This window comes from Onthophagus taurus, chromosome 11 (assembly GCF_036711975.1).
Source record: "Onthophagus taurus isolate NC chromosome 11, IU_Otau_3.0, whole genome shotgun sequence".
In the NCBI taxonomy this organism is placed as follows: Eukaryota; Metazoa; Arthropoda; class Insecta; order Coleoptera; family Scarabaeidae; genus Onthophagus; species Onthophagus taurus.
Window position 1 is genome coordinate 32,491,277 of NC_091976.1, and position 24,411 is coordinate 32,515,687.

The following is a 24,411-nucleotide window of genomic DNA, read 5'->3' on the forward strand; positions in this document are numbered from 1 at the left end:
TTTGCAGTGTTAAAGAGATAGTGCCGAGGTCGCTTGCGGCCGAGGTTCTATAATTTAATCTATTAGCGAGATTTTAACAAAGACTCTATAATTTACAGTGTTAAAAAGATAGTGCCGAGGTCGCTTGCGGCCGAGGCCCTAGAATTGACTCCATTATCGAGATATTAACAGAACTCCATAATTTATAGTGTTAAAAAGATTGTGCCGAGGTTGCTTCCCGCCGAGGACTTGAAATGTACTCTATAAACGAGATATTAACCGAGATTCTATAATTTGCAGTATTAAAGAGATAGTGCCGAGGTCGCTTGCGGCCGAGGCTCTAGAATTTAATCCATTACCGAGATTTTAACAAAGACTCTATAATTTACAGTGTTAAAAAGATAGTGCCGAGGTCGCTTGCGGCCGAGGCCCTGGAATCTACTCTATAAACGAGATATTAACCTAGACTGTATAATTTGCAGTGTTAAAGCGATAGTGCCAAGGTCGCTTGCGGCCGAGGCCCTGGAATTTACTCCATTACCGAGATATTAATAGAGACTCTATAATTTATAGTGTTAAAAAGATAGTGCCGAGGTCGCTTGCGACCGAGGCCCTAGAATTGACTCCATTATCGAGATATTAACAGAAACTCTATAATTTCAAAGATTGTGCCGAGGTTGCTTGCGGCCGAGGCCCTGAAATGTACTCTATAAACGAGATATTAACCGAGATTCTATAATTTGCAGTGTTAAAGAGATAGTGGTCGAGGTCGCTTGCGGCCGAGACCCTGGAATCTGTTCTAATTCTATTGAAGACATATGCGAAACTTTACAATGTATAGCGTTAAAGGGGTAATGCCTAGGTAGCTTGCGGCCGAGGCCCTAGAATTGACTCCATTACCGAGATATTAACAGAAACTCCATAATTTACAGTGTTAAAAAGATAGTGCCGAGGTCGCTTGCGGCCGAGGCCTGAAATCTACTCTATAAACGAGCTATTAACCGAGATTCTATAGTTTGCAGTGTTAAAGAGATAGTGCCGAGGTCGCTTGCGGCCGAGGCCCTGGAATTTACTCCATTGCCGAGATATTAATAGAGACTCCATAATTTATAGTGTTAAAAAGATAGTGCCGAAGTCGCTTGCGGCCGAGGCCCTCGAATTGAGTCCATTATCGAGATATTAACAGAAACTCTGTAATTTACAGTGTTAAAAAGATTGTGCCGAGGTTGCTTGCCGCCGAGGCCCTGAAATGTACTCTATAAATGAGATATTAACCGAGATTCTATAATTTGCAGTGTTAAAGAGATAGTGCCGAGGTCGCTTGCGGCTGAGGCTCTAGAATTAAATCCTTTACCGAGATTTTAAGAAAGACTATAATTTACTGTGTTAAAAAGAGAGTGCCGAGGTCGCTTCCGGCTCCGGCCCTGGAATCTACTCTATAAACGAGATATTAACCTAGACTCTATAATTTGCAGTGTTAAAGCGATAGTGCCAAGGTCGCTTGCGGCCGAGACCCTGGAATTTACTCCATTGCCGAGATATTAACAGAAACTCTAGTTTACAGTGTTAAAAAGATTGTGCCGAGGTCGCTTGCGGCCGAAGCCCTGAAATCTATTCTATAAACGAGATATTAACCGAGATTCTACAATTTGCAGTATTAAAAAGATAGTGCCGAGGTCGCTTGCAGCCGAGGCTCTAGAATTTAATTCATTACCGAGATATTAAGAGAGACTTTATAATTTGCAATGTTAAAAAAATAGTGCCGAGGTCGCTTGCGGCCGAGACCCTAAAATGTACTCTATAAACGAGATATTAACCGAGATTCTATAATTTGCAGTGTTAAAGAGATAGTGTCGAGGTCGCTTGCGGCCGAGGCTCTAGAATTAAATCCTTTACCGAGATTTTAACAAAGACTCTATAATTTACAGTGTTAAAAAGATAATACCGAGGTCGCTTCCGGCTCCGGCCCTGGAATCTACTCTATAAACGAGATATTAACCTAGACTCTATAATTTGCAGTGTTAAAGCGATAGTGCCAAGGTCGCTTGCGGCCGAGGCCCTGGAATTTACTCCATTGCCGAAATATTAATAGAGACTCTATAATTTCTAGTCTTAAAAAGATGGTGCCGAGGTCGCTAGCGGCCGAGGCTCTAGAATTTAATCCATTACTGAGATTTTAAGAGAGACTCTATAATTTACAGTTTTAAAAAGATAGTACCAAAGTTGCTCGCGGCCGAAGCCCTGAAATGTACTCTATAAACGAGATATTAACCGAGATTCTATAATTTGCAGTGTTAAAGAGATAGTGCCGAGGTAGCTTGCGGCCGAGGCCCTGGAATTTACTCCATTGCCGAGATATTAATAGAGACTCTATAATTTATAGTGGTAAAAACATAGTGAAGAAGTCGCTTGCGGCCGAGGCCCTGGAACCTACTCTATAAAAGAGATATTAACCAATACTCTATAATTAGCAGTGTTAAAGAGATGGTGCCGAGGTCGCTTGTGGCCGAGGCCTTCGAATCTACTTCATTACCGAAATATTATCCGAGTCTCTATAAGTTACAGTATTAAAAAGATAGTTGCAGCTATGTATTGTAATCTACTTCATTAAACAGATATTAACCGAGACTCTACAATTTGCAGAGTTAAAGAGATAGTGCGAGGTCGTTTGATACCAAGGAACAACAATCAACTCTATTGAAGAGGTATTAACTGAGATACCACATTGTTTAAGATTACTCAAGGTGTTCTAATCATTGCCAAAATGTTCAAGAGTTTCTAATGAGGTATAAACATAATTAAATAATTCTGCATTGTATTCGGTTAGGTTGAGTTGGCTTACTTTGGAGATGGATTACTTCGAGGTTGAGTTGCTTCGGGGTGCAGTCGCTTTGGGATTGAGATACTTTAACTAGGATTAGCTTACTGCCGAAATGGATTAAATTGTTTCTTCTGAGTTGGTCTGCTTTTGGATTAGAAGCATGCAGTAGAATTGAAAAGTCATCAACTTCAAAGCAACGCATCTAGTCCTAAAGCAACCCATCGTCAAAGGAACCCAACCTCGAATCAATGATTTAAGATAAAAAATAATCTTGGGTAATCTTAGTAATTCCTAAAAAATTTTTGGAAATTATTTAAAACATGGAAATTATTAGAAATCTTATTCAATCTTTGTAGTAATTATATGAAAATCATTAAAAATCGTCTAGATATCCTTATTCAAGCTTTTAACCTTAGGTTGGCTTTTTAAGATTAGCCAGGAAATTCTAATTATTAAAATATCCAGATGTTTCCAAGGATATTTAAATGATTTTCAATGATTTTCATAGAATTATTACAAACATTGAATGAGATTTACCCAAGATTATTTATTATTTTAGCGTTAACACTAACCTATCGCAAAGTTCCAAGAAGAAGATTCCAAGAATTTTTAAGGAATTGTTTCGAGGTTGAGTTTCTTTGATGATGTATTGCTTTGGAGCTAGATTACTTTGACGTTGCGTTGCTTTCAAGTTGAGTTACTTTACGATTGAGTTGGATTGGCTTAGTTTTAATATTGGAATACTTCAGAGTTGTGTTGCTTTGTCATTAGGTTACTTTAAGGTTGGGACGCTTTTAATTTTAAAATTGTCAATATGGTCAATGGTTTTCTATTTTGTCAAAGCTTTGAAACTTTTGAAGAGACTCCCTTTTAATTTTATTGTATTGTTTTATCTTTTCCCAATATTGTGGAGAAGTTTCTAATCGATTAAAATCATTTTGACACACACCAATAAAATCGTTCTGTTCCATGCCAACAAAAAAATTCTTCTGCAAAAATTTCAAATGAATTCTTTAGTTTAATCGTTTCGTATAGCGTAAATAATCATGTAAAGAATTTTTGTTACAACAAAAAAATTAAATAAATTAATTATCTTAATCCTTGAATACATCCATATATAGATAAAGTAACTTAACACATTCTTATAGATAAAACGGGATTTCGCTAAGAAACGGTGCCTAACCATCGAGTATTGAGAACGTTAAGGTCATAGGAGCAGAGACACGATTAAAATAGCTTGGTGTTGGCATCATTCGTGTTTTACTTGGTTGTCTTTGGTATGAGTGACACAAAGTAAAACATAACATCGGTCAGGTCATGTAACTGTAAATTCGATTTTACCATTTACAACAAATACTATTATTATAGCATTCATACCACATCTGAACATAATAGGTGTTAATTAAAATTTTTAGCGATCTAATGAAATTATGGCGTGAATAAATTCTTTTCTTATGTAATTTAAATCGATTACAATTAAAATTTCTAACCGCGAAGAGTTAGTCGTGCAAAAGAATCGTAATGCCCGTACAAGGCAGTGAAAGTTTAAGGATAACGAACGTTCAAGAATTTTTTTTTGCACAATCGATAAAACTAATTTACATCGAATAACAATTAAATTGCAACAATTTAAATTAATTTAAGGTGAGTTATTATTATTACCTTAGAATCTAATTTATTTAATTATGCATTCATAACTTTGCATAGCCTCCAAATTATTACAAAACTAACAAATAGAGCTTGTTTACATTTTGCTCGGTTCCTTGACCGCGTTCTGATTGATTTGTTACGTGCAAGAACCTTTCACGTTAGAACTTTCTAATGATAATATATTACAGATTGAGCCTCTTCGAATCAAAATGAACATATTTAATGTTTAAAAAAATCGCATGCTAGAAAATTCAACCGGACGTTAAATTACATCTACGCTTGTCCGGCTTTAATGTAAAATGTCCCGTTGCGTTTCTGCAATCAGTCATTTATTTGTGCTTGGTTTCACACAGTTAGAATTTCTCACATGATAGAATTTGATTGACAGGTAATTTAAGTTGTTTTATTTAAAGTTTAGCGCCAAAAATATCAATTTCTTTTTTAATAAATTGGTTAAGTTTTGAATGGGCTTCTTGATAATAAGGCGCCGCTTCTTTTTGAACTCTTTGCATCCAATCCTTTAATTTTTGATGATTCATTGTTGGATCAAATCCAGCCATTCCTATAATAGTGATTTATATTACAAGTGGGCTAAAAACATAATTACAGTACGAGTGTGGAGTAATCACACGAGTACTGTAATTATGCTCTAGCCCACGTGTGATATACAGCATTTTATCTACGACTGCTAAAAATTACTAAAAAATCAATTTCTTTAGAAAAGTCTATTTGACATTTATAAAAATATTTTGAAATGATTGTTGTCAATTTTGAATTGTCAGTTTCAACATGTTTACTCATCTGGAATAAGTGTTTCGAAATGTAAAAACATAACAATTAATGTTTATAATAAATAGTATTGTTTCTCTGTAAGTAGGTAGCACTTTTTCTTTTGTATTGTTGCTCGTTTCAATAAATTAAGTCTGTTCTGATTAGGCTAAAAATGCGTTACGTAATGAAACCAGTGCGGTAATGAACTTCATTACGTAACTCAAATGAGTGCGGTAATGATGACTTATCCAAGCAATCGTAGATAAAAAAATTTATTAAATTAATTTTATTAATACTTAATACTTACTTAATTGTTCGATTTCACAAGCAGCCCAAATATCAGCTGCTGTAAGATGATCTCCATTAATAAAAGGACCAGGGGTTAACCATAATCTTTCAATTTCACCCAAACATTTCTCAACGTTCCCTTCTAACGCTTCTAAACGATTTCGTGGAACTTCCTTTCCAAACAATTTAGGAAATAAGAACTATAAAAAAAGAACGTTTCTTTTTGTCTAATTTAAAGAGATTATTATTTACAGCTTTTTGGAAATAAGTTGCGCAAAATAATCGTGTGTTTAAATGTTGCCATTCTAAATATTCGTCGATTCTTGCTTGGGCTTGAGGATCGTCTGAGTACCAATTTGTTGGTAATTGTCTGGTTCGAGATAAATATCTTAAAATAGCGATGCTAAAAAAATATTTAATTTAATTGAAACAAATTATTTTTTTTTTTAATTTTACCTCTCGCTTAAATTGAAATCGTCGTCGGAAATAGCTGGAACTTTTTTTGATTTATTTAATTTGGCGAATTTTTCGGTTAAATGCTGACCTAAAAGTTTGCACATCATTAATTAAATTAACTTAATTAAATATTGTAAATTTTACCTTGACCGATCAGCACTTCAACCGGTTCAAAAGGAATATTATTTCCTTTTAGAATAATGTATATCGCTCTGGATGGTTGTGATAAAAAATCAAAATAAAGTTTGAGTACCATCTTTTACAACGTTTAATCGGAGAGTGACAAACAAAAATTTAAGTGGTTGTTGTAGGCTCAGTATCTGTTTTTATACAGCGATTAAAAAGTACAAACACTCTATTTTTAAATTTTATATCTACAAAGTGTCTACATATCTACAAATTTAAAACATTCTTCACTTCAAATTTTAGTATTTTCGAAATATATGCAACCCAATTATTTATTGGATATAATTCATAAATACGATTTTCGTGAAAATTCATAAATATAAATCGTATCTCAAAAACGAAATGAGATATCATCCTGAAACAAAAAACATTTTAAAGTAGATTTAATGAAGATTAAAGGTGCCATAAATAATTTCTTATTTCCCATAAGCAGCATTGTTATGATATTTTATTCAATCTCTGCATGTTTGATTATTATAGATTCTAAAAAAATCGTATCTCAAAAACGAATTGAGATATCATCATGAAATAAAGATCATTTTAAAGGAAATTTCATAAAGATTTAATGTGCCATAAATAGTTTCTTATTTCCCATAAGCAGGGTTGTTATGATTTTTTTAATCAAAGTCTGCATATTTGATTATTTTAGATTTGAAATGTAGATATTTTAAAAAATCGTATCTCAAAAACGAATTGAAATATGATTATGAAATTAAGATAATTTTAAAGCAAATTTCGTGTAGATTTAATGTGCCATAAATAATTTCTTATTTCTCATAAGCAGCGTTGTTATGATTTTTTTATTCAACCTCTGCATATTTGTATTTTATAGATTTTAAAAAAATCGTATCTCAAAAACGAATAGAGATATCACCATGAAATAAAGTACATTTTAAAGCAAATTTCATGAAGATTTAATGTGAAACAAATAATTTCTTGTTTTTCATAAGCAGCATTGTTATCATTTTTTAAGTCAACCTCAGCATGTTTGATTATCATAGATTTTTAGAAAATCGTATCTTAAAAACGAATTAAGATATCATCATAAAATAAAGAACATATTAAAGCAAATTTTATGAAGATTTAATGCGCCATAAATAATTTCTTATTTCTCATAAGCAGCGCTGTTATGATTTTTTTATTCAACTTCTGCATGTTTGATTATCATAGATTTAAAAAAAATCGTATCTCAAAAACGAATTGAGATATCATCATGAAATAAAGAGCATTTTAAAGCAAATTTCATGTAGATTTAATGTGCCATAAATAATTTCTTATTTTCTATAAGCAGCGTTGTTATCATTTTTTAAATCAACCTCAGCATGTTTGATTATCATAAATTTTTAAAAAGTCGTATCTCAAAAACGAATTAAGATATCATCATAAAATAAAGAACATATTAAAGCAAATTCCATGAAGATTTAATGTGCCATAAATAATTTCTTGTTTTTCATAAGCAGCGTTGTTATCATTTTTTAAATCAACCTCAGCATGTTCGATTATCATAAATGTTTAAAAATCGTATCTCAAAAACGAATTAAGATATCATCATAAAATAAAGAACATATTAAAGCAAATTTTATGAAGATTTAATGCGCCATAAATAATTTCTTATTTCTCATAAGCAGCGCTGTTATGATTTTTTTATTCAACTTCTGCATGTTTGATTATCATAGATTTAAAAAAAATCGTATCTCAAAAACGAATTGAGATATCATCATGAAATAAAGAGCATTTTAAAGCAAATTTCATGTAGATTTAATGTGCCACAAATAATTTCTTGTTTTTCATAAGCAGCATTGTTATCATTTTTTAAGTCAACTTCAGCATGTTTGATTATCATAAATTTTTAAAAAGTCGTATCTCAAAAACGAATTAAGATATCATCATAAAATAAAGAACATTTTAAAGCAAATTTTATGAAGATTTCATGTCCCATAAATAATTTCTTATTTTCCATAAGCAGCGTTGTTATGATTTTTTTATTCAATCTCTGCATGTTTGATTGTTATAGATTTTTAAAAAATCGTATCTCAAAAACGAATTGAGATATCATCATGAAATAAAGATCATTTTAAAGGAAATTTCATAAAGATTTAATGTGCCGTAAATAGTTTCTTATTTCCCATAAGCAGGGTTGTTATGATTTTTTTAATCAAAGTCTGCATGTTTGATTATTTTAGATTTGAAATGTAGATATTTTAAAAAATCGTATCTCAAAAACGAATTGAGATATGATTATGAAATTAAGATAATTTTAAAGCAAATTTCGTCTAGATTTAATATGCCATGAATAATTTCTTATTACCCATAAGCACCGTTGTTATGATTTTTTTATTCAACCTCTGCTTATTTGTATTTTATAGATTTTTAAAAAATCGTATCTGAAAAACGAATTAAGATATCATCATGAAATAAAGTGCATTTTAAAGCAAATTCCATGAAGATTTAATGTGCCATAAATAATTTCTTGTTTTTCATAAGCAGCGTTGTTATCATTTTTTAAATCAACCTCAGCATGTTTGATTATCATTAATGTTTAAAAAGCGTATCTCAAAAATGAATTGAGATATCATCATGAAATGAAGAACATTTTAAACCAAATTTCATGAAGATTTAATGTGCCACAAATAATTTCTTGTTTTTCATAAGCAGCATTGTTATCATTTTTTAAGTCAACCTCAGCATGTTTGATTATCATAAATTTTTAAAAAGTCGTATCTCAAAAACGGATTAAGATATCATCATAAAATAAAGAACATATTAAAGCAAATTTTATGAAGATTTAATGCGCCATAAATTATTTCTTATTTCTCATAAGCAGCGCTATTATAATTTTTTTATTCAACTTCTGCATGTTTGATTATCATAGATTTTTAAAAAATCGTATCTCAAAAACGAATTGAGATATCATCATGAAATAAAGATCATTTTAAAGGAAATTTCATAAAGATTGAATGTGCCATAAATAGTTTTTTAATTCCCATAAGCAGCGTTGTTATGATTTTTTTATTCAACCTCTGCGTATTTGTGTTTTATAGATTTTTAAAAAATCGTATCTCAAAAACGAATTGAGATATCATCATGAAATAAAGATCATTTTAAAGGAAATTTCATAAAGATTGAATGTGCCATAAATAGTTTTTTATTTCCCATAAGCAGGGTTGTTATGATTTTTTTATTCAACCTCTGTGTATTTGTATTTTATAGATTTTTAAAAAATCGTATCTCAAAAACGAATAGAGATATCACCATGAAATAAAGAACATTTTAAAGTAGATTTAATGAAGATTTAATGTGGCATAAATAACATCTTATTTCCCATAAGCAGCGTTGTTATGATTTTTTATTCAATCTCTGCATGTTTGATTATTATAGATTCTAAAAAAATCATATCTCAAAAACGAATTGAGATATCATCATGAAATAAAGATCATTTTAAAGGAAATTTCATAAAGATTTAATGTGCCATAAATAGTTTCTTATTTCCCATAAGCAGGGTTGTTATGATTTTTTTAATCAAAGTCTGCATGTTTGATTGTTTTAGATTTGAAATGTAGATATTTTAAAAAATCGTATCTCAAAAACGAATTGAGATATGATTATGAAATAAAGATAATTTTAAAGCAAATTTCGTCTAGATTTAATGTGCCATAAAAAATTTCTTAGTTCTCATAAACAGCGTTGTTATTATTTTTTTATTCAACCTCTGCGTATTTGTATTTTATAGATTTTTAAAAAATCGTGTCTCAAAAACGAATAGAGATATCACCATGAAATAAAGTACATTTTAAAGCAAATTTCATGAAGATTTAATGTGCCACAAATAATTTCTTGTTTTTCATAAGCAGCATTGTTATCATTTTTTAAGACAACCTCAGCATGTTTGATTATCATAAATTTTTAAAAAGTCGTATCTCAAAAACGAATTAAGATATCATCATAAAATAAAGAACATTTTAAAGCAAATTTTATGAAGATTTCATGTCCCATAAATAATTTCTTATTTTCCATAAGCAGCGTTGTTATGATTTTTTTATTCAATCTCTGCATGTTTGATTGTTATAGATTTTTAAAAAATCGTATCTCAAAAACGAATTGAGATATCATCATGAAATAAAGATCATTTTAAAGGAAATTTCATATAGATTTAATGTGCCGTAAATAGTTTCTTATTTCCCATAAGCAGGGTTGTTATGATCTTTTTAATCAAAGTCTGCATGTTTGATTATTTTAGATTTGAAATGTAGATATTTTAAAAAATCGTATCTCAAAAACGAATTGAGATATGATTATGAAATTAAGATAATTTTAAAGCAAATTTCGTCTAGATTTAATGTGCCATGAATAATTTCTTATTACCCATAAGTACCGTTGTTATGATTTTTTTATTCAACCTCTGCTTATTTGTATTTTATAGATTTTTAAAAAATCGTATCTGAAAAACGAATTAAGATATCATCATGAAATAAAGTGCATTTTAAAGCAAATTCCATGAAGATTTAATGTGCCATAAATAATTTCTTGTTTTTCATAAGCAGCGTTGTTATCATTTTTTAAATCAACCTCAGCATGTTTGATTATCATTAATGTTTAAAAAGCGTATCTCAAAAATGAATTGAGATATCATCATGAAATGAAGAACATTTTAAAGCAAATTTCATGAAGATTTAATGTGCCACAAATAATTTCTTGTTTTTCATAAGCAGCGCTATTATGATTTTTTTATTCAACTTCTGCATGTTTGATTATCATAGATTTTTTAAAAATCGTATCTCAAAAACGAATTGAGATATCATCATGAAATAAAGATCATTTTAAAGGAAATTTCATAAAGATTGAATGTGCCATAAATAGTTTTTTATTTCCCATAAGCAGCGTTGTTATGATTTTTTTATTCAACCTCTGCGTATTTGTATTTTATAGATTTTTAAAAAATCGTATCTCAAAAACGACTAGAGAAATCACCATGAAATAAAGAGCATTTTATAGCAAATTTCATGTAGATTTAATGTGCCATAAATAATTTCTTATTTTCTATAAGCAGCGTTGTTATCATTTTTTAAATCAACCTCACCATGTTTGATTATCACAAATTTTTAAAAAGTCGTATCTCAAAAACGAATTAAGATATCATCATAAAATAAAGAAAATATTAAAGCAAATCTTATAAAGATTTAATGTGCCATAAATAGTTTCTTATTTCCCATAAGCAGCGTTGTTATGATTTTTTTATTCAACCTTTGCATGTTTGATTATTATAAATTTTGAAAAAATCGTATCTCAATAATGCATTGAGATATCATCATGAAATAAAAAACATTTTAAAGCAAATTTCATGTAGATTTAATATGCCGTAAATAATTTCTTATTTTCCATAAACAGCGTTGTTATGATTTTTTTATTCAACCTCTACATGTTTGATTATTATAGATTTTTTTTAAATGGTATCACAAAAACGAATTGAGATATTATCATGAAATAAAGATCATTTTAAAGGAAATTTCATGATGATTTAATGTGCCATAAATAATTTCTTATTTCCCATAAGCAGCATTGTTATGATTTTTTTTATTCAACCTATGCATGTTTGATTGTTATAGTTTTTTTAAAAGTCGTATCTCAAAAATGAATTAAGATATCATCATGATATAAAGTACATTTTAAAGCAAATTTCATCAAGATTTAATATGCCATAAATAATTTCTTGTTTTTTTATAACCAGCGTTGTTATCATTTTTTAAATCAACCTCAGCATATTTGATGTCATAGATTTTTAAAAAATCGTATCTCAAAGACGAATTGAGATATCATCATGAAATAATGTACATTTTAAAGCAAATTTCATGTCGATTGAATGTGCCATAAATAATTTCTTATTTTTCATAAGCAGCGTTGTTATGATTTTTTAAATCAACATCTGCATGTTTGATTATTATAGATTTAAATCTACATTTTAAAAAAATCATATCTCAAAAACGAATTGAGATATCATCATAAAATAAAAAACATATTAAAGCAAATTTCATGAAGATTTAATGTGCCATAAATAATTTCTTATTTCCCATAAGCAGCGTTGTTATGATTTTTTTATTCAACCTCTGCATGTTTGATTATTATAAATTTTGAAAAAATCATGTCTCAAAAACGAATTGAGATATCATCACTAAATAAAGAACATTTTAAAGCCAATTTTATGTAGATTTAATGTACCATAAATAATTTCTTATTTCCCATAAGCAGCGTTGTTATGATTTTTTAAATCCAACTCTGCATGTTAGATTATTATAGATTTGAAACACAGATTAAGATTTGTTGTTTTGAACACTTCGATTAAATCAAGAAAACACGTTCTTAAAGAATTCCATTACATAACAAACGTGCTCATATGTAAATTAAATTTTTAAATAAGCATATAGTAGTACAACCAAGGTTAAATGTATCAAATACTGCACTTAATTTAGTTATATAACATAAATACCGTTACATACTTAAAATGTAATAAATACTATAACGAAGGATAATACACAGTTAGATTACTTTTTCTTCTTGCTCCATTAACATAAATAAATTTATTCAAAGTCATTTACAATAATCATGTTTTGATGATAAAAACGTATATTAAGATAAAATAAATCGTCGATCATTGCAATAATAAAATAAATGAACTTCTCATCACAACAAGTTAAGAGGTTAATAAATACTAAAAGAAAATAGGAAATTTATCAGTGTTTGATGTAAAACAGCACAAAGTGGTGCAAAATGTTTCTAATAATTTTTGTTATAACATCACTAATTTTGATCTATATAAAATTAACAAACCTTTATTCGACATGGACTAAAAAAGGGATAAAGCAAACGAAACCTTTATTTTTACTTGGAGATAATGCCGGAACAATTTTAGGGTCTCAGTCTGTGTACGATTCGATGAAAAATCTTTATAATTCATTTCCAAATGAGAGGTAAATCCAATTTTATTTAAAATTAACTTTATTTATTTGATTTTTTAGATATTTTGGAATGTATCAATTAACTTTACCGACCATACAAGTTAATGATCCAGATTTAATAAAAACTATAGCAATAAAAGATTTTGATCATTTTGTAAATCACCGACAATTTTTACCAGGCGGTGTTGAACCAATGTGGACAAAAAATTTACTTTCAATGCAAAATTCTGATTGGAAACACATGAGAACAACATTAACCCCATCGTTTACTTCGAATAAAATGAAAAGTATTTTCAATTTAATCTCAGAGGTTTCACAAAACTACGTTGAACATTTTAAAATTAATAAACATATTAACGAGATTGAATTAAAAAATTTCTCCACAAGATACACAAACGATGTGATTGCTAGTGTTGCTTTCGGAATTCAATGTGATTCTCTTAAGTATCCTGAAAATGATTTCTTTGTGGCTGCATCGAATATCACCAATGGGAAAGGATTAAGATTGTTTGCGTTTCTTGGGTACATCATATTTCCTAGATTATTTAAAATGCTAAATATACCAGCATTTTCACGTTCGGCAACGAATTTCTTAAAAAATGCTGTTTTAGAAACCATTAAAACACGAGAAAAACATAACATAGTTCGTCCGGATATGATCCATCTTTTAATGGAAATGAAAAACGATTCCAAATCAACTCAAATTGGATTTAGCGATGAAGATATTGCAGCACAAGCTTTTATTTTTTATTTAGGCGGTTTTGAAACCGTGTCAGCCACAATCTTTTTACTCGGTCATTGTTTAAGCACTCATCCAAACGCACAAAGAAAACTCCAAAAAGAAATTGATGATACCTTAAAAGATTGTAATGGAAAATTAACTTATGAGGCTTTATTAAAAATGAAATACTTAGATATGGTTATTTCGGAAACGCTAAGAATGTGGCCTTCACTCCCAAATACAGATAGAGTGTGTACCAAACCGTACACTTTACCTCCAAGCAACGAAAAAGGAAAACCTTTAGATATTTATCCAGGACAACCAATAATTTTTCCAATAATGGCGATGCATTACGATCCTAAATACTTCCCAAATCCGAATGAGTGGGACCCTGAAAGATTTAGCGATGAAAATAGAGAAAAAATCCATCCCTACGCTTATTTACCTTTCGGAATAGGACCAAGAAATTGTATCGGATCAAGATTAGCTCAACTGGAAATAAAAATTTTTTATTTTAACCTTTTATCACAATTTAACCTGGTAAAAACGGATAAAACTGTAATTCCTTTAAAATTACATAAAAGATCGTTTAATATGAATACACAACATGATATTTGGGTTGGTGTTAAAGAAAGAATTTAATTGGAAATTTGAATTTTTTAAATAAGCTCCATCTGTTAATGAAAAGCATAAACAAAAATTAAATTAAATTTATTTAGATTTATTGAATTATAAATTATAAATGATTATAAAATAAATATTAAATTTAAAACCATTTTTTTCTTAATATTTAAAAATAAATGATATTTTTAAATTATTTTGAATTAACTTTGAATACCACGTGGTGTGGTGTTTATCTGTCAATTTAGCTGTCACATTTATGTCAAATATCAGCTGATTCGGATTTCTTCGTTTTTATGTCATAATCGTTCGCTCGTTGAAGTGGGAAATTAAAATTTCAAGTTAGAAAAAAATTGTGTTAACAACAAATGTTCCTGAAACAATTCTAAACAAACTTTGTCAACAAATTTTTTTGATTTAATCAATAATTAAGGAGATAACCTCAAAATAATAATTTTTCCGTTTTTATACATAATTATACTTAGGCCCACTTTTACCACCTCTTGATAAATTTAACCGATAGATAATTACGATGGTTACAGCGGTTTTAAGCGCTCTCATTGGCTAAGAGCGCCAATTTATCTATCGGTTAAATTTATCAAGAGGTGGTAAAAGTGGGCCTTAGACGGTTAATTTTAGAGAAGTAAAAATTTTTTATTAAGATAATTGATTCAAAATCGAAATTGAAACAAATTTTATTTAAAACATTTTTTGATAAAAACAATAATTATTGAGATAATTAATTTTGATAGCATACTATTCAGAGGGAAATTAAAATTTAAAGTTAGCAAAAAGTTGTATTAACAAACACTGTTCCTGAAGTAATTCTAAACAAATTTTGTTAACAACATTTTTTGATTAAATCAACAATAAGGATATAACCTCAAAAATATTAATTTTTGTAGCATACTGTTCAGTGGGAAATTAAAATTTCAAGTTAGAAAAAAATTGTGTTAACAAAAATTGTTCCTGAAACAATTCTAAACAAACTTTGTCAACATTTTTTTTTTTATTTAATCAATAATTAAGGAGATAACCTCAAAATAATAATTTTTCCATTTTTATACATAATTATACTTAGATGCTTAATTAATAGAGATGTAATAATTTTTTATTAAGATAATTGATTCAAAATCGAAATTGAAACAAATTTTATTTAAAACATTTTTTGATAAAAACAATAATTATTGAGATAATTAATTTTGAAAGCATACTATTCAGAGGGAAATTAAAATTTCAAGTTAGCAAAAAGTTGTATTAACAAACACTGTTCCTGAAGTAATTCTAAACAAATTTTGTTAACAACATTTTTTGATTAAATCAACAATACGGATATAACCTCAAAAATATTAATTTTTGTACCATACTGTTCAGTGGGAAATTAAAATTTCAAGTTAGAAAAAAATTGTGTTAACAAAAATTGTTCCTGAAACAATTCTAAACAAACTTTGTCAACAATTTTTTTTGATTTAATCAATAATTAAGGAGATAACCTCAAAATAATAATTTTTCCGTTTTTATACATAATTATACTTAGATGCTTAATTAATAGAGATGTAAAAATTTTTTATTAAGAGAATTGATTTAAAATCGAAATTGAAACAAATTTTATTTAAAAGATTTTTTGATAAAAACAATAATTATTGAGATAATTAATTTTGATAGCATACTATTCAGAGGGAAATTAAAATTTCAAGTTAGCAAAAAATTGTATTAACAAACACTGTTCCTGAAGTAATTCTAAACAAATTTTGCTACCAACCTTTTTTGATTAAATCAACAATAAGGATATAACCTCAAAAATATTAATTTTTGTAGCATACTGTTCAGTGGGAAATTCAAATTTCAAGTTAGAAAAAAATTGTATTAACAAAAATTGTTCCTGAAACAATTCTAAACAAACTTTGTCGACAATTTTTTTTGATTTAAACAATAATTAAGGAGATAACCTCAAAATAATAATTTTTCCGTTTTTATACATAATTACACTAGACGCTTAATTAATAGAGATGTACAAATTTTTTATTAAGATAATTGATTCAAAATCGAAATTGAAACAAATTTTATTTAAAACATTTTTTGATAAAAACAATAATTATTGAGATAATTAATTTTGATAACATACTATTCAGAGGGAAATTAAAATTTTAAGTTAGCAAAAAATTTTATTAACAAACATTGTTCCTGAAGTAATTCTAAACAAATTTTGTTAACAACATTTTTTAATTAAATCAACAATAAGGATATAACCTCAAAAATATTAATTTTTGTAGCATACTGTTCAGTGGGAAATTAAAATTTCAAGTTAGAAAAAAATTCTGTTAACAAAAATTGTTCCTGAAACAATTCTAAACAAACTTTGTCAACAATTTTTTTGATTTAAACAATAATTAAGGAGATAACCTCAAAATAATAATTTTTCCGTTTTTATACATAATTATACTTAGATGCTTAATTAATAGAGATTTAAAATTTTTTTATTGAGATAATTGATTTAAAATCGAATTTGAAATAAATATTATTTAAAAGATTTTTTAATAAAAACAATAATTATTGAGATAATTAATTTTGATAGCATACTATTCAGAGGGAAATTAAAATTTCAAGTTAGAAAAAAATTGTGTTAACAAAAGTTGTTCCTGAAACAATTCTAAACAAACTTTGTCGACAATTTTTTTTTATTTAAACAATAATTAAGGAGATAACCACAAAATAATAATTTTTCCGTTTTTATACATAATTATACTTAGATGCTTAATTAATAGAGATGTAAATTTTTTTTATTAAGAGAATTGATTCAAAATCGAAATTGCAACAAATTTTATTTAAAACATTTTTTGATAAAAACAATAATTATTGAGATAATTAATTTTGATAGCATACTATTCAGAGGGAAATTAAAATTTCAAGTTAGCAAAAAATTTTATTAACAAACACTGTTCCTGAAGTAATTCTAAACAAATTTTGTTAACAACATTTTTTGATTAAATCAACAATAAGGATATAACCTCAAAAATATTAATTTTTGTAGCATACTGTTCAGAGGGAAATTAAAATTTCAAGTTAGAAAAAAATTGTGTTAACAAAAATTGTTCCTGAAACAATTCTAAACAAACTTTGTCAACATTTTTTTTTGATTTAAACAATAATTAAGGAGATAACCTCAAAATAATAATTTTTCCGTTTTTATACATAATTATACTTAGATGCTTAATTAATAGAGATGTAAAATTTTTTTATTAAGACAATTGATTCAAAATCGAAATTGAAACAAATTTTATTTAAAACATTTTTTGATAAAAACAATGATTATTGAGATAATTAATTTTGATAACATACTATTCAGAGGGAAATTAAAATTTTAAGTTAGCAAAAAATTTTATTAACAAACACTGTTCCTGAAGTAATTCTAAACAAATTTTGTTAACAACATTTTTTGCTTAAATCAACAACAAGGATATAACCTCAAAAATATTAATTTTTGTAGCATACTGTTCAGTGGGAAATTAAAATTTCAAGTTAGAAAAAAATAGTGTTAACAAAAATTGTTCCTGAAACAATTCTAAACAAACTTTGTCAACAATCTTTTTTGATTTAAACAATAATTAAGGAGATAACCTCAAAATAATAATTTTTCCGTTTTTGTACATAATTATTCTTAGACGCTTAATTAATAGAGATGTAAAAATTTTTTATTAAGATAATTGATTCAAAATCGAAATTGAAACAAATTTTATTTAAAACATTTTTTGATAAAAACAATAATTATTGAGATAATTAATTTTGATAACATACTATTCAGAGGGAAATTAAAATTTTAAGTTAGCAAAAAATTTTATTAACAAACATTGTTCCTGAAGTAATTCTAAACAAATTTTGTTAACAACATTTTTTAATTAAATCAACAATAAGGATATAACCTCAAAAATATTAATTTTTGTAGCATACTGTTCAGTGGGAAATTAAAATTTCAAGTTAGAAAAAAATTCTGTTAACAAAAATTGTTCCTGAAACAATTCTAAACAAACTTTGTCAACAATTTTTTTGATTTAAACAATAATTAAGGAGATAACCTCAAAATAATAATTTTTCCGTTTTTATACATAATTATACTTAGATGCTTAATTAATAGAGATTTAAAATTTTTTTATTGAGATAATTGATTTAAAATCGAATTTGAAATAAATATTATTTAAAAGATTTTTTAATAAAAACAATAATTATTGAGATAATTAATTTTGATAGCATACTATTCAGAGGGAAATTAAAATTTCAAGTTAGAAAAAAATTGTGTTAACAAAAGTTGTTCCTGAAACAATTCTAAACAAACTTTGTCGACAATTTTTTTTTATTTAAACAATAATTAAGGAGATAACCTCAAAATAATAATTTTTCCGTTTTTATACATAATTATACTTAGACGCTTAATTAATAGAGATGTAAAATTTTTTTATTAAGATAATTGATTCAAAATCGAAATTGAAACAAATTTTATTTAAAACATTTTTTGATAAAAGCAATAATTATTGAGATAATTAATTTTGATAGCATACTATTCAGAGGGAAATTAAAATTTCAAGTTAGCAAAAAATTGTATTAACAAACACTGTTCCTGAAGTAATTCTAAACAAATTTTGTTAACAACATTTTTTGATTAAATCAACAATAAGGATATAACCTCAAAAATATTAATTTTTGTAGCATACTGTTCAGTGGGAAATTAAAATTTCAAGTTAGAAAAAAATTGTATTAATAAAAATTGTTCCTGAAACAATTCTAAACAAACTTTGTCAACATTTTTTTTTGATTTAATCAATAATTAAGGAGATAACCTCAAAACAATAATTTTTCGTTTTTATACATAATTATTCTTAGATGCTTAATTAATAGAGATGTAAAAATTTTTATTAAGATAATTGATTTAAAATTGAATTTGAAACAAATTTTATTTAAAAGATTTTTTGATAAAAACAATAATTATTGAGATAATTAATTTTGATAGCATACTATTCAGAGGGAAATTAAAATTTCAAGTTAGAAAAAAATTGTGTTAACAAAAATTGTTCCTAAAGCAATTCTAAACAAACTTTGTCGACAATTTTTTTTTATTTAAACAATAATTAAGGAGATAACCTCAAAATAATAATTTTTCCGTTTTTGTACATAATTATTCTTAGATGCTTAATTAATAGAGATGTAAAAATTTTTTATTAAGATAATTGATTTAAAATTGAATTTGAAACAAATTTTATTTAAAAGATTTTTTAATAAAAACAATAATTATTGAGATAATTAATTTTGATAGCATACTATTCAGAGGGAAATTAAAATTTCAAGTTAGCAAAAAATTGTATTAACAAACACTGTTCCTGAAGTAATTCTAAACAAATTTTGTTAACAACATTTTTTGATTAAATCAACAATACAGATATAACCTCAAAAATATTAATTTTTGTACCATACTGTTCAGTGGGAAATTAAAATTTCAAGTTAGAAAAAAATTGTGTTAACAAAAATTGTTTCTGAAACAATTCTAAACAAACTTTGTCAACAATTTTTTTTTATTTAAACAATAATTAAGGAGATAACCTCAAAATAATAATTTTTCCGTTTTTATACATAATTACACTAGACGCTTAATTAATAGAGATGTAAAAATTTTTTATTAAGATAATTGATTCAAAATCGAAATTGAAACAAATTTTATTTAAAGCATTTTTTGATAAAAACAATAATTATTGAGATAATTAATTTTGATAGCATACTATTCAGAGGGAAATTAAAATTTTAAGTTAGCAAAAAATTTTATTAACAAACATTGTTCCTGAAGTAATTCTAAATAAATATTGTTAATAAAAATTTTTGATTTCATCGTTTAAGGTCATCCAGTTTGATTTTATTCTCCCTTATATATAATTATAATTTATTTAAATTTTTAAATAAGCTCCATCTGTTAATGAAAAGCATAAACAAAAATTAAATTAAATTTATTTAGATTTATTGAATTATAAATTTTAAATAATAACAAATATAAAATTTAAAACAATTTTTTATTTTAATATTTAAAAATAAACGATTTTTTTAAATTATTTTAATATTTTAAATTAACTTAGAATACCACGTGGTGTTTATCTGTCAATTTAGCTGTCACATTTATGTCAAATATCAGCTGATTCGGATTTCTTCGTTTTCATGTCATAATTGTCCTTCAAATGACTAAAAATTTCCGACTTCTTATCTAAAGTCTGCATGATAATGTTATTCCAAGTCGCATATATGCGCAGTTTTAGTCTACCTATTTAACAGTCAACTCCTAAGCGTCCATTAACTTGTTTATCGTTGAATTATTTTATTTTCTCCTATCACACAAACAACAATGAATTAACTTAATATAATTAAAGCGTATTAGGTACGTATTAAAATTTAAGTTATGTTTAATATTTTGTATAATCAGCGTTTCTTATCTTTAAGTACAAAGGCTAAATTTATAAATTAAATTATATTTGGACGTTGTTTTAGTAAGATAAATGTGTCTTGGCTGTTAGTTAATGTTTGAATTATAAAAGAGGTTCAATTACAAGTAAAATGGGTGAACAAGGAACGGATTATTCATCAGATAATTGTAATAGTGAAGGAGATCATTTGCCATCTGTTTTGAGTTTGAACAATAAACAATTAGACACAACAAGATTGGAGGAATATTTAGAAGAAATAGTGGTTAATGAGCCGGAAAATGTGCGAAAAATCGAAGTTTTAAAAGCAACAAATAATTTACTTAGATCTGTACCAAAGAATATTAATCATTTCACAAGTTTGAGAAAATTAGATATAAGCGATAATCGGATTACTTATTTACCCGATGTTTTTAAACATTTACCTTTAACTTCTTTGATTGCAAGAGGAAATTTATTAACTAATAACTCATTACCTAAAGTTTTTACATCGAGTAAATGGGTGAGAGAAATTAATTTTACTTCAAATTTATTTACTGGATTTCCTGAACAAATTTTGGTTTTTAAAAATTTAAGATATTTATATTTAGGTTCAAATAAAATTTGTTCTGTTCCAAATGCTATATCAAAACTTACTAAGTAAGTATATTTTAAAATTATTAAATTAAATTAACCAATTTTTGATTAGTTTAAGGCTGTTACATATTTACAACAATTTAGTAGAATCAATTCCTGAAAGTATAGCTAATTTAAAACATTTAAAAGCTTTAAGATTGCACGACAACAACTTAAAAACGTTACCAAGGGATATAGTAACATTGGACAATTTATTATATGTAAAAAAATTAAATAAATTACATTTTTTTATTAAAAAATGATTAAAATACTTTTTTAGTTAAGTTTACGAGATAATCCATTAGTAAATCGATTTATATCAGATATGACACACCAACCAACTAGCTTAATGGAATTATCAGCACGAGCTGTTAAATTGTTTAACATTCCAGTCCAAGAAGGTGAAATTCCAGCTACATTATCAGAATATTTGAGTACAGCTCATCGATGTGTTAACCCAAGATGCAGAGGTTTTCATTTCACTTAAAATCCAATTTAATTGTTTAATTAATTTTTAATTTGTAGGTGTATTTTTTAACAAACGCGTTGAGCATGTAAAATTCGTCGATTTTTGTGGGAAATACAAAATACCCTTATTGCAATATTTATGTTCGTCGAAATGTATAGAAGGCGAAGAAAATGGTTTGGAATTAACAAGTAATTCTGATATGATGAGAAAAGTGCTTTTGGGATGAATCAATTTCTAATATTTTTTTATTATGTGTAAATACAGGAAGGGGAAAAGTAATAATTACATTTTTTTTATGGTTATTAATATATAAAATATTAATTTATTTGTTTGTTTTTATATCCAATCTAAAAATTGAAATTCAATGAATGTTTTCAAAACAAGATAAATTTTGTTTATGTTTTAGTTTATCATAATTATGTTTATCACTTCCACTGGAGTCACTAATCTATATATTGTGATTCTAGACCTCTTCTCATCTCTGAAATGTAAACAATGTCATTTCACACTTTGAGATAGAGTTTAAATGATGAATCTATTTTTTGCAAAGCAATATCAACTCTTTCATGGTAATATCTAGTCCTCTACCAGTTTTATATCATCTTTTGTGAGCATTATTGTTGCAATATTCACATCTTGTTGTTCACTAGCACTAAGCTATCTCAAGCAGTCTTTACTCTTCCATTAATAGTAATAGTCCTCTATCAGCAATATTTTATCTTCTGCCAGCAGTATCTAGCTTTCTATGAGGTTACAAGCATTATTTTTTTGTCAACAAACACTAAGTGATTTTCTGAAAGCAATCACTACTCTTCCATTAATAGTATTTAGCCCTCTATTAACAATGTCAAGTCTTCTGCCGGCAGTGTGAGGCTTTCTATGAAAATCTAAACCTCTACAAACATCTATATACTGTGATTCTAAACCTCTTCTCATGTCTGAAATGTATACAATGCCATTTCACACATTGAGATAGAGTTAAAATGATGAATTAATAAACCTCAATTTGTAGTGTGAGCAGTGCAATTCGAATTTTTCTTATAATTTAGAGATTGATTCGAATCAAACAAAATACCTAATCCTTTTTCGACATTATCTAAATCTATTTAAGAAACAAAATATTGTTAGTGATGCAAATGTTTACTAGACATACTCAAAGCGTTTTTGACTCTTCATTTCAAATGTATATCCATAGTAAGCAGTACCTAGTCTTTTGGCTGGAGTAACTAGTCTTCAGCAAGCAATATCTAATCTTCTATAAGCACCAAGTCATTTTTTACGACCAATATCAACTCTTTCATGGCAGTATCTAGTCCCCTACCAGCTATATCTCATCTTTTGCGAACAATATCTAGCTTTCTGTGAGGATACAAGCAATATCTTGTTGATCACTAACATTAATCTGTCTGCTGCAAGCAGTACTCTTCCATTGATAGTATTTAGTCCTCCACCAGCATTTTTTATCTTCTGCCAGCAATGTCTAGTTTTCTATGAGGATACAAGCAGTATTTTGTTGTCAATAAGCACTAACTGATTTTCTGAAAGCAGTCACCATTCTTCCATTCATAGTATTTAGCCCTCTATCAACAATATCAAATCTTCTGCCGGCAGTATGGGGCTTTCTATAAAAATCTAAGCTTCTACAAGGACCAAGTGACCTTCTGTAAGCAGTATCTACTCTTCCATTGATAGTATTTAGTCTTCTACCAGCAGTATCTAGCTTTCTATGACGATACAAGCAGTATTTTGTTGTCCACAAGCACTAAGTAATCTTCTGCAAGCAGCATCTATTCGTCCATTGATAGTATTTAGTTCTCTACCAGCAACATTTTATATTCTGCTAGCAGTATCTAGCTTTTTATGACGATACAAGTATTATCTTGTTGTCCACAAACACTAAATGATCTTCTGCAAGCAGTCGCTGCTCTTCTATTGATAGTATTCAGTCCTGTACCAGCAAGTCTCTGTACCAGCATCTAGTTTTAGTAATCTTCTGCAAGCAGCATCTATTCTTCCATTGATAGTATTTAGTTCTCTACCAGCAACATTTTATATTCTGCTCGCAGTATCTAGCTTTTTATGACGATACAAGTATTATCTTGTTGTCCACAAACACTAAGTAATCTTCTGCAAGCAGTCGCTGTTCTTCTATTGATAGTATTCAGTCCTGTACCAGCATCTAGTTTTCTGCCAGCAGTATGGAGCTTTCTATCCAAACTTCCACAAGCACTAAATGATCTTTTGCAAGCAATATCTGCTTTTCTATTGGTAGTATCTAGTTGTCTTTTCTATATCAATCGATTTGGAAACATGGTACGCAGCAAATTCATTATTAATCGAACAGTATGGCATGTTACATCATCTTGCTGGAACCAGTAATCTTAACTAGTAGCATCTACTCTTACATTGGTAGTATCTACTACTCTGTCAGT

General features: G+C 27.5%; 3 protein-coding genes across 4 annotated transcripts; 2 read left to right on the forward strand and 1 right to left on the reverse strand.

Moving 5' to 3' along the window:
• Window positions 1-4,757: 4,757 nt before the first annotated feature.
• On the reverse strand, window positions 4,758-6,295 carry LOC111425058 (glutathione S-transferase theta-3-like). The gene is made up of 5 exons (XM_023058816.2): window positions 6,110-6,295; window positions 5,966-6,053; window positions 5,762-5,912; window positions 5,529-5,709; window positions 4,758-5,012 (listed from the first exon to the last, which is right to left on the reverse strand). The coding sequence occupies exons 1-5, from the start codon at window positions 6,219-6,221 to the stop codon at window positions 4,858-4,860; spliced, it is 687 nt and encodes a 228-aa protein (XP_022914584.2). The 5' UTR covers window positions 6,222-6,295; the 3' UTR covers window positions 4,758-4,857.
• Window positions 6,296-12,809: 6,514 nt separating this feature from the next.
• Window positions 12,810-14,597, forward strand: LOC111425057 (cytochrome P450 9e2-like). Its single transcript, XM_023058815.2, has 2 exons — window positions 12,810-13,113; window positions 13,162-14,597. Exons 1-2 carry the CDS (start codon window positions 12,914-12,916, stop codon window positions 14,462-14,464), a joined length of 1,503 nt encoding a protein of 500 aa, XP_022914583.2. The 5' UTR covers window positions 12,810-12,913; the 3' UTR covers window positions 14,465-14,597.
• A 6,013-nt stretch (window positions 14,598-20,610) lies between these two features.
• Window positions 20,611-22,304, forward strand: LOC111425055 (leucine-rich repeat-containing protein 58). 2 transcript variants are annotated; one of them, XM_071200627.1, is made up of 5 exons: window positions 20,611-20,852; window positions 20,915-21,534; window positions 21,584-21,731; window positions 21,791-21,980; window positions 22,036-22,304. In XM_071200627.1, the coding sequence occupies exons 2-5, from the start codon at window positions 21,029-21,031 to the stop codon at window positions 22,203-22,205; spliced, it is 1,014 nt and encodes a 337-aa protein (XP_071056728.1). In that variant the 5' UTR covers window positions 20,611-20,852; window positions 20,915-21,028; the 3' UTR covers window positions 22,206-22,304. The 2 variants fall into 2 exon arrangements, with proteins under 2 accessions (XP_071056728.1, XP_071056727.1); XM_071200626.1 differs by having other exon boundaries at window positions 20,963-21,534.
• Window positions 22,305-24,411: the final 2,107 nt, after the last annotated feature.

Bases quoted from the DNA above. Each gene is read 5' to 3' on its own strand.
- LOC111425055 (XM_071200627.1), top strand. From the start codon at position 21,029: ATGGGTGAACAAGGAACGGATTATTCATCAGATAATTGTAATAGTGAA. The intron at 21,732-21,790 runs GTAAAAAAATTA...ATACTTTTTTAG, and splicing joins CATTGGACAATTTATTATAT to TTAAGTTTACGAGATAATCC. The intron at 21,981-22,035 runs GTTTTCATTTCA...TTTAATTTGTAG, and splicing joins TGTTAACCCAAGATGCAGAG to GTGTATTTTTTAACAAACGC.
- LOC111425058 (XM_023058816.2), bottom strand. From the start codon at position 6,221: ATGGTACTCAAACTTTATTTTGATTTTTTATCACAACCATCCAGAGCG. The intron at 6,054-6,109 runs GTAAAATTTACA...GCAAACTTTTAG, and splicing joins TGAAGTGCTGATCGGTCAAG to GTCAGCATTTAACCGAAAAA. The intron at 5,710-5,761 runs GTAAATAATAAT...CTTTTTTTATAG, and splicing joins CAACTTATTTCCAAAAAGCT to TTCTTATTTCCTAAATTGTT.
- LOC111425057 (XM_023058815.2), top strand. From the start codon at position 12,914: ATGTTTCTAATAATTTTTGTTATAACATCACTAATTTTGATCTATATA. The intron at 13,114-13,161 runs GTAAATCCAATT...TTGATTTTTTAG, and splicing joins AATTCATTTCCAAATGAGAG to ATATTTTGGAATGTATCAAT.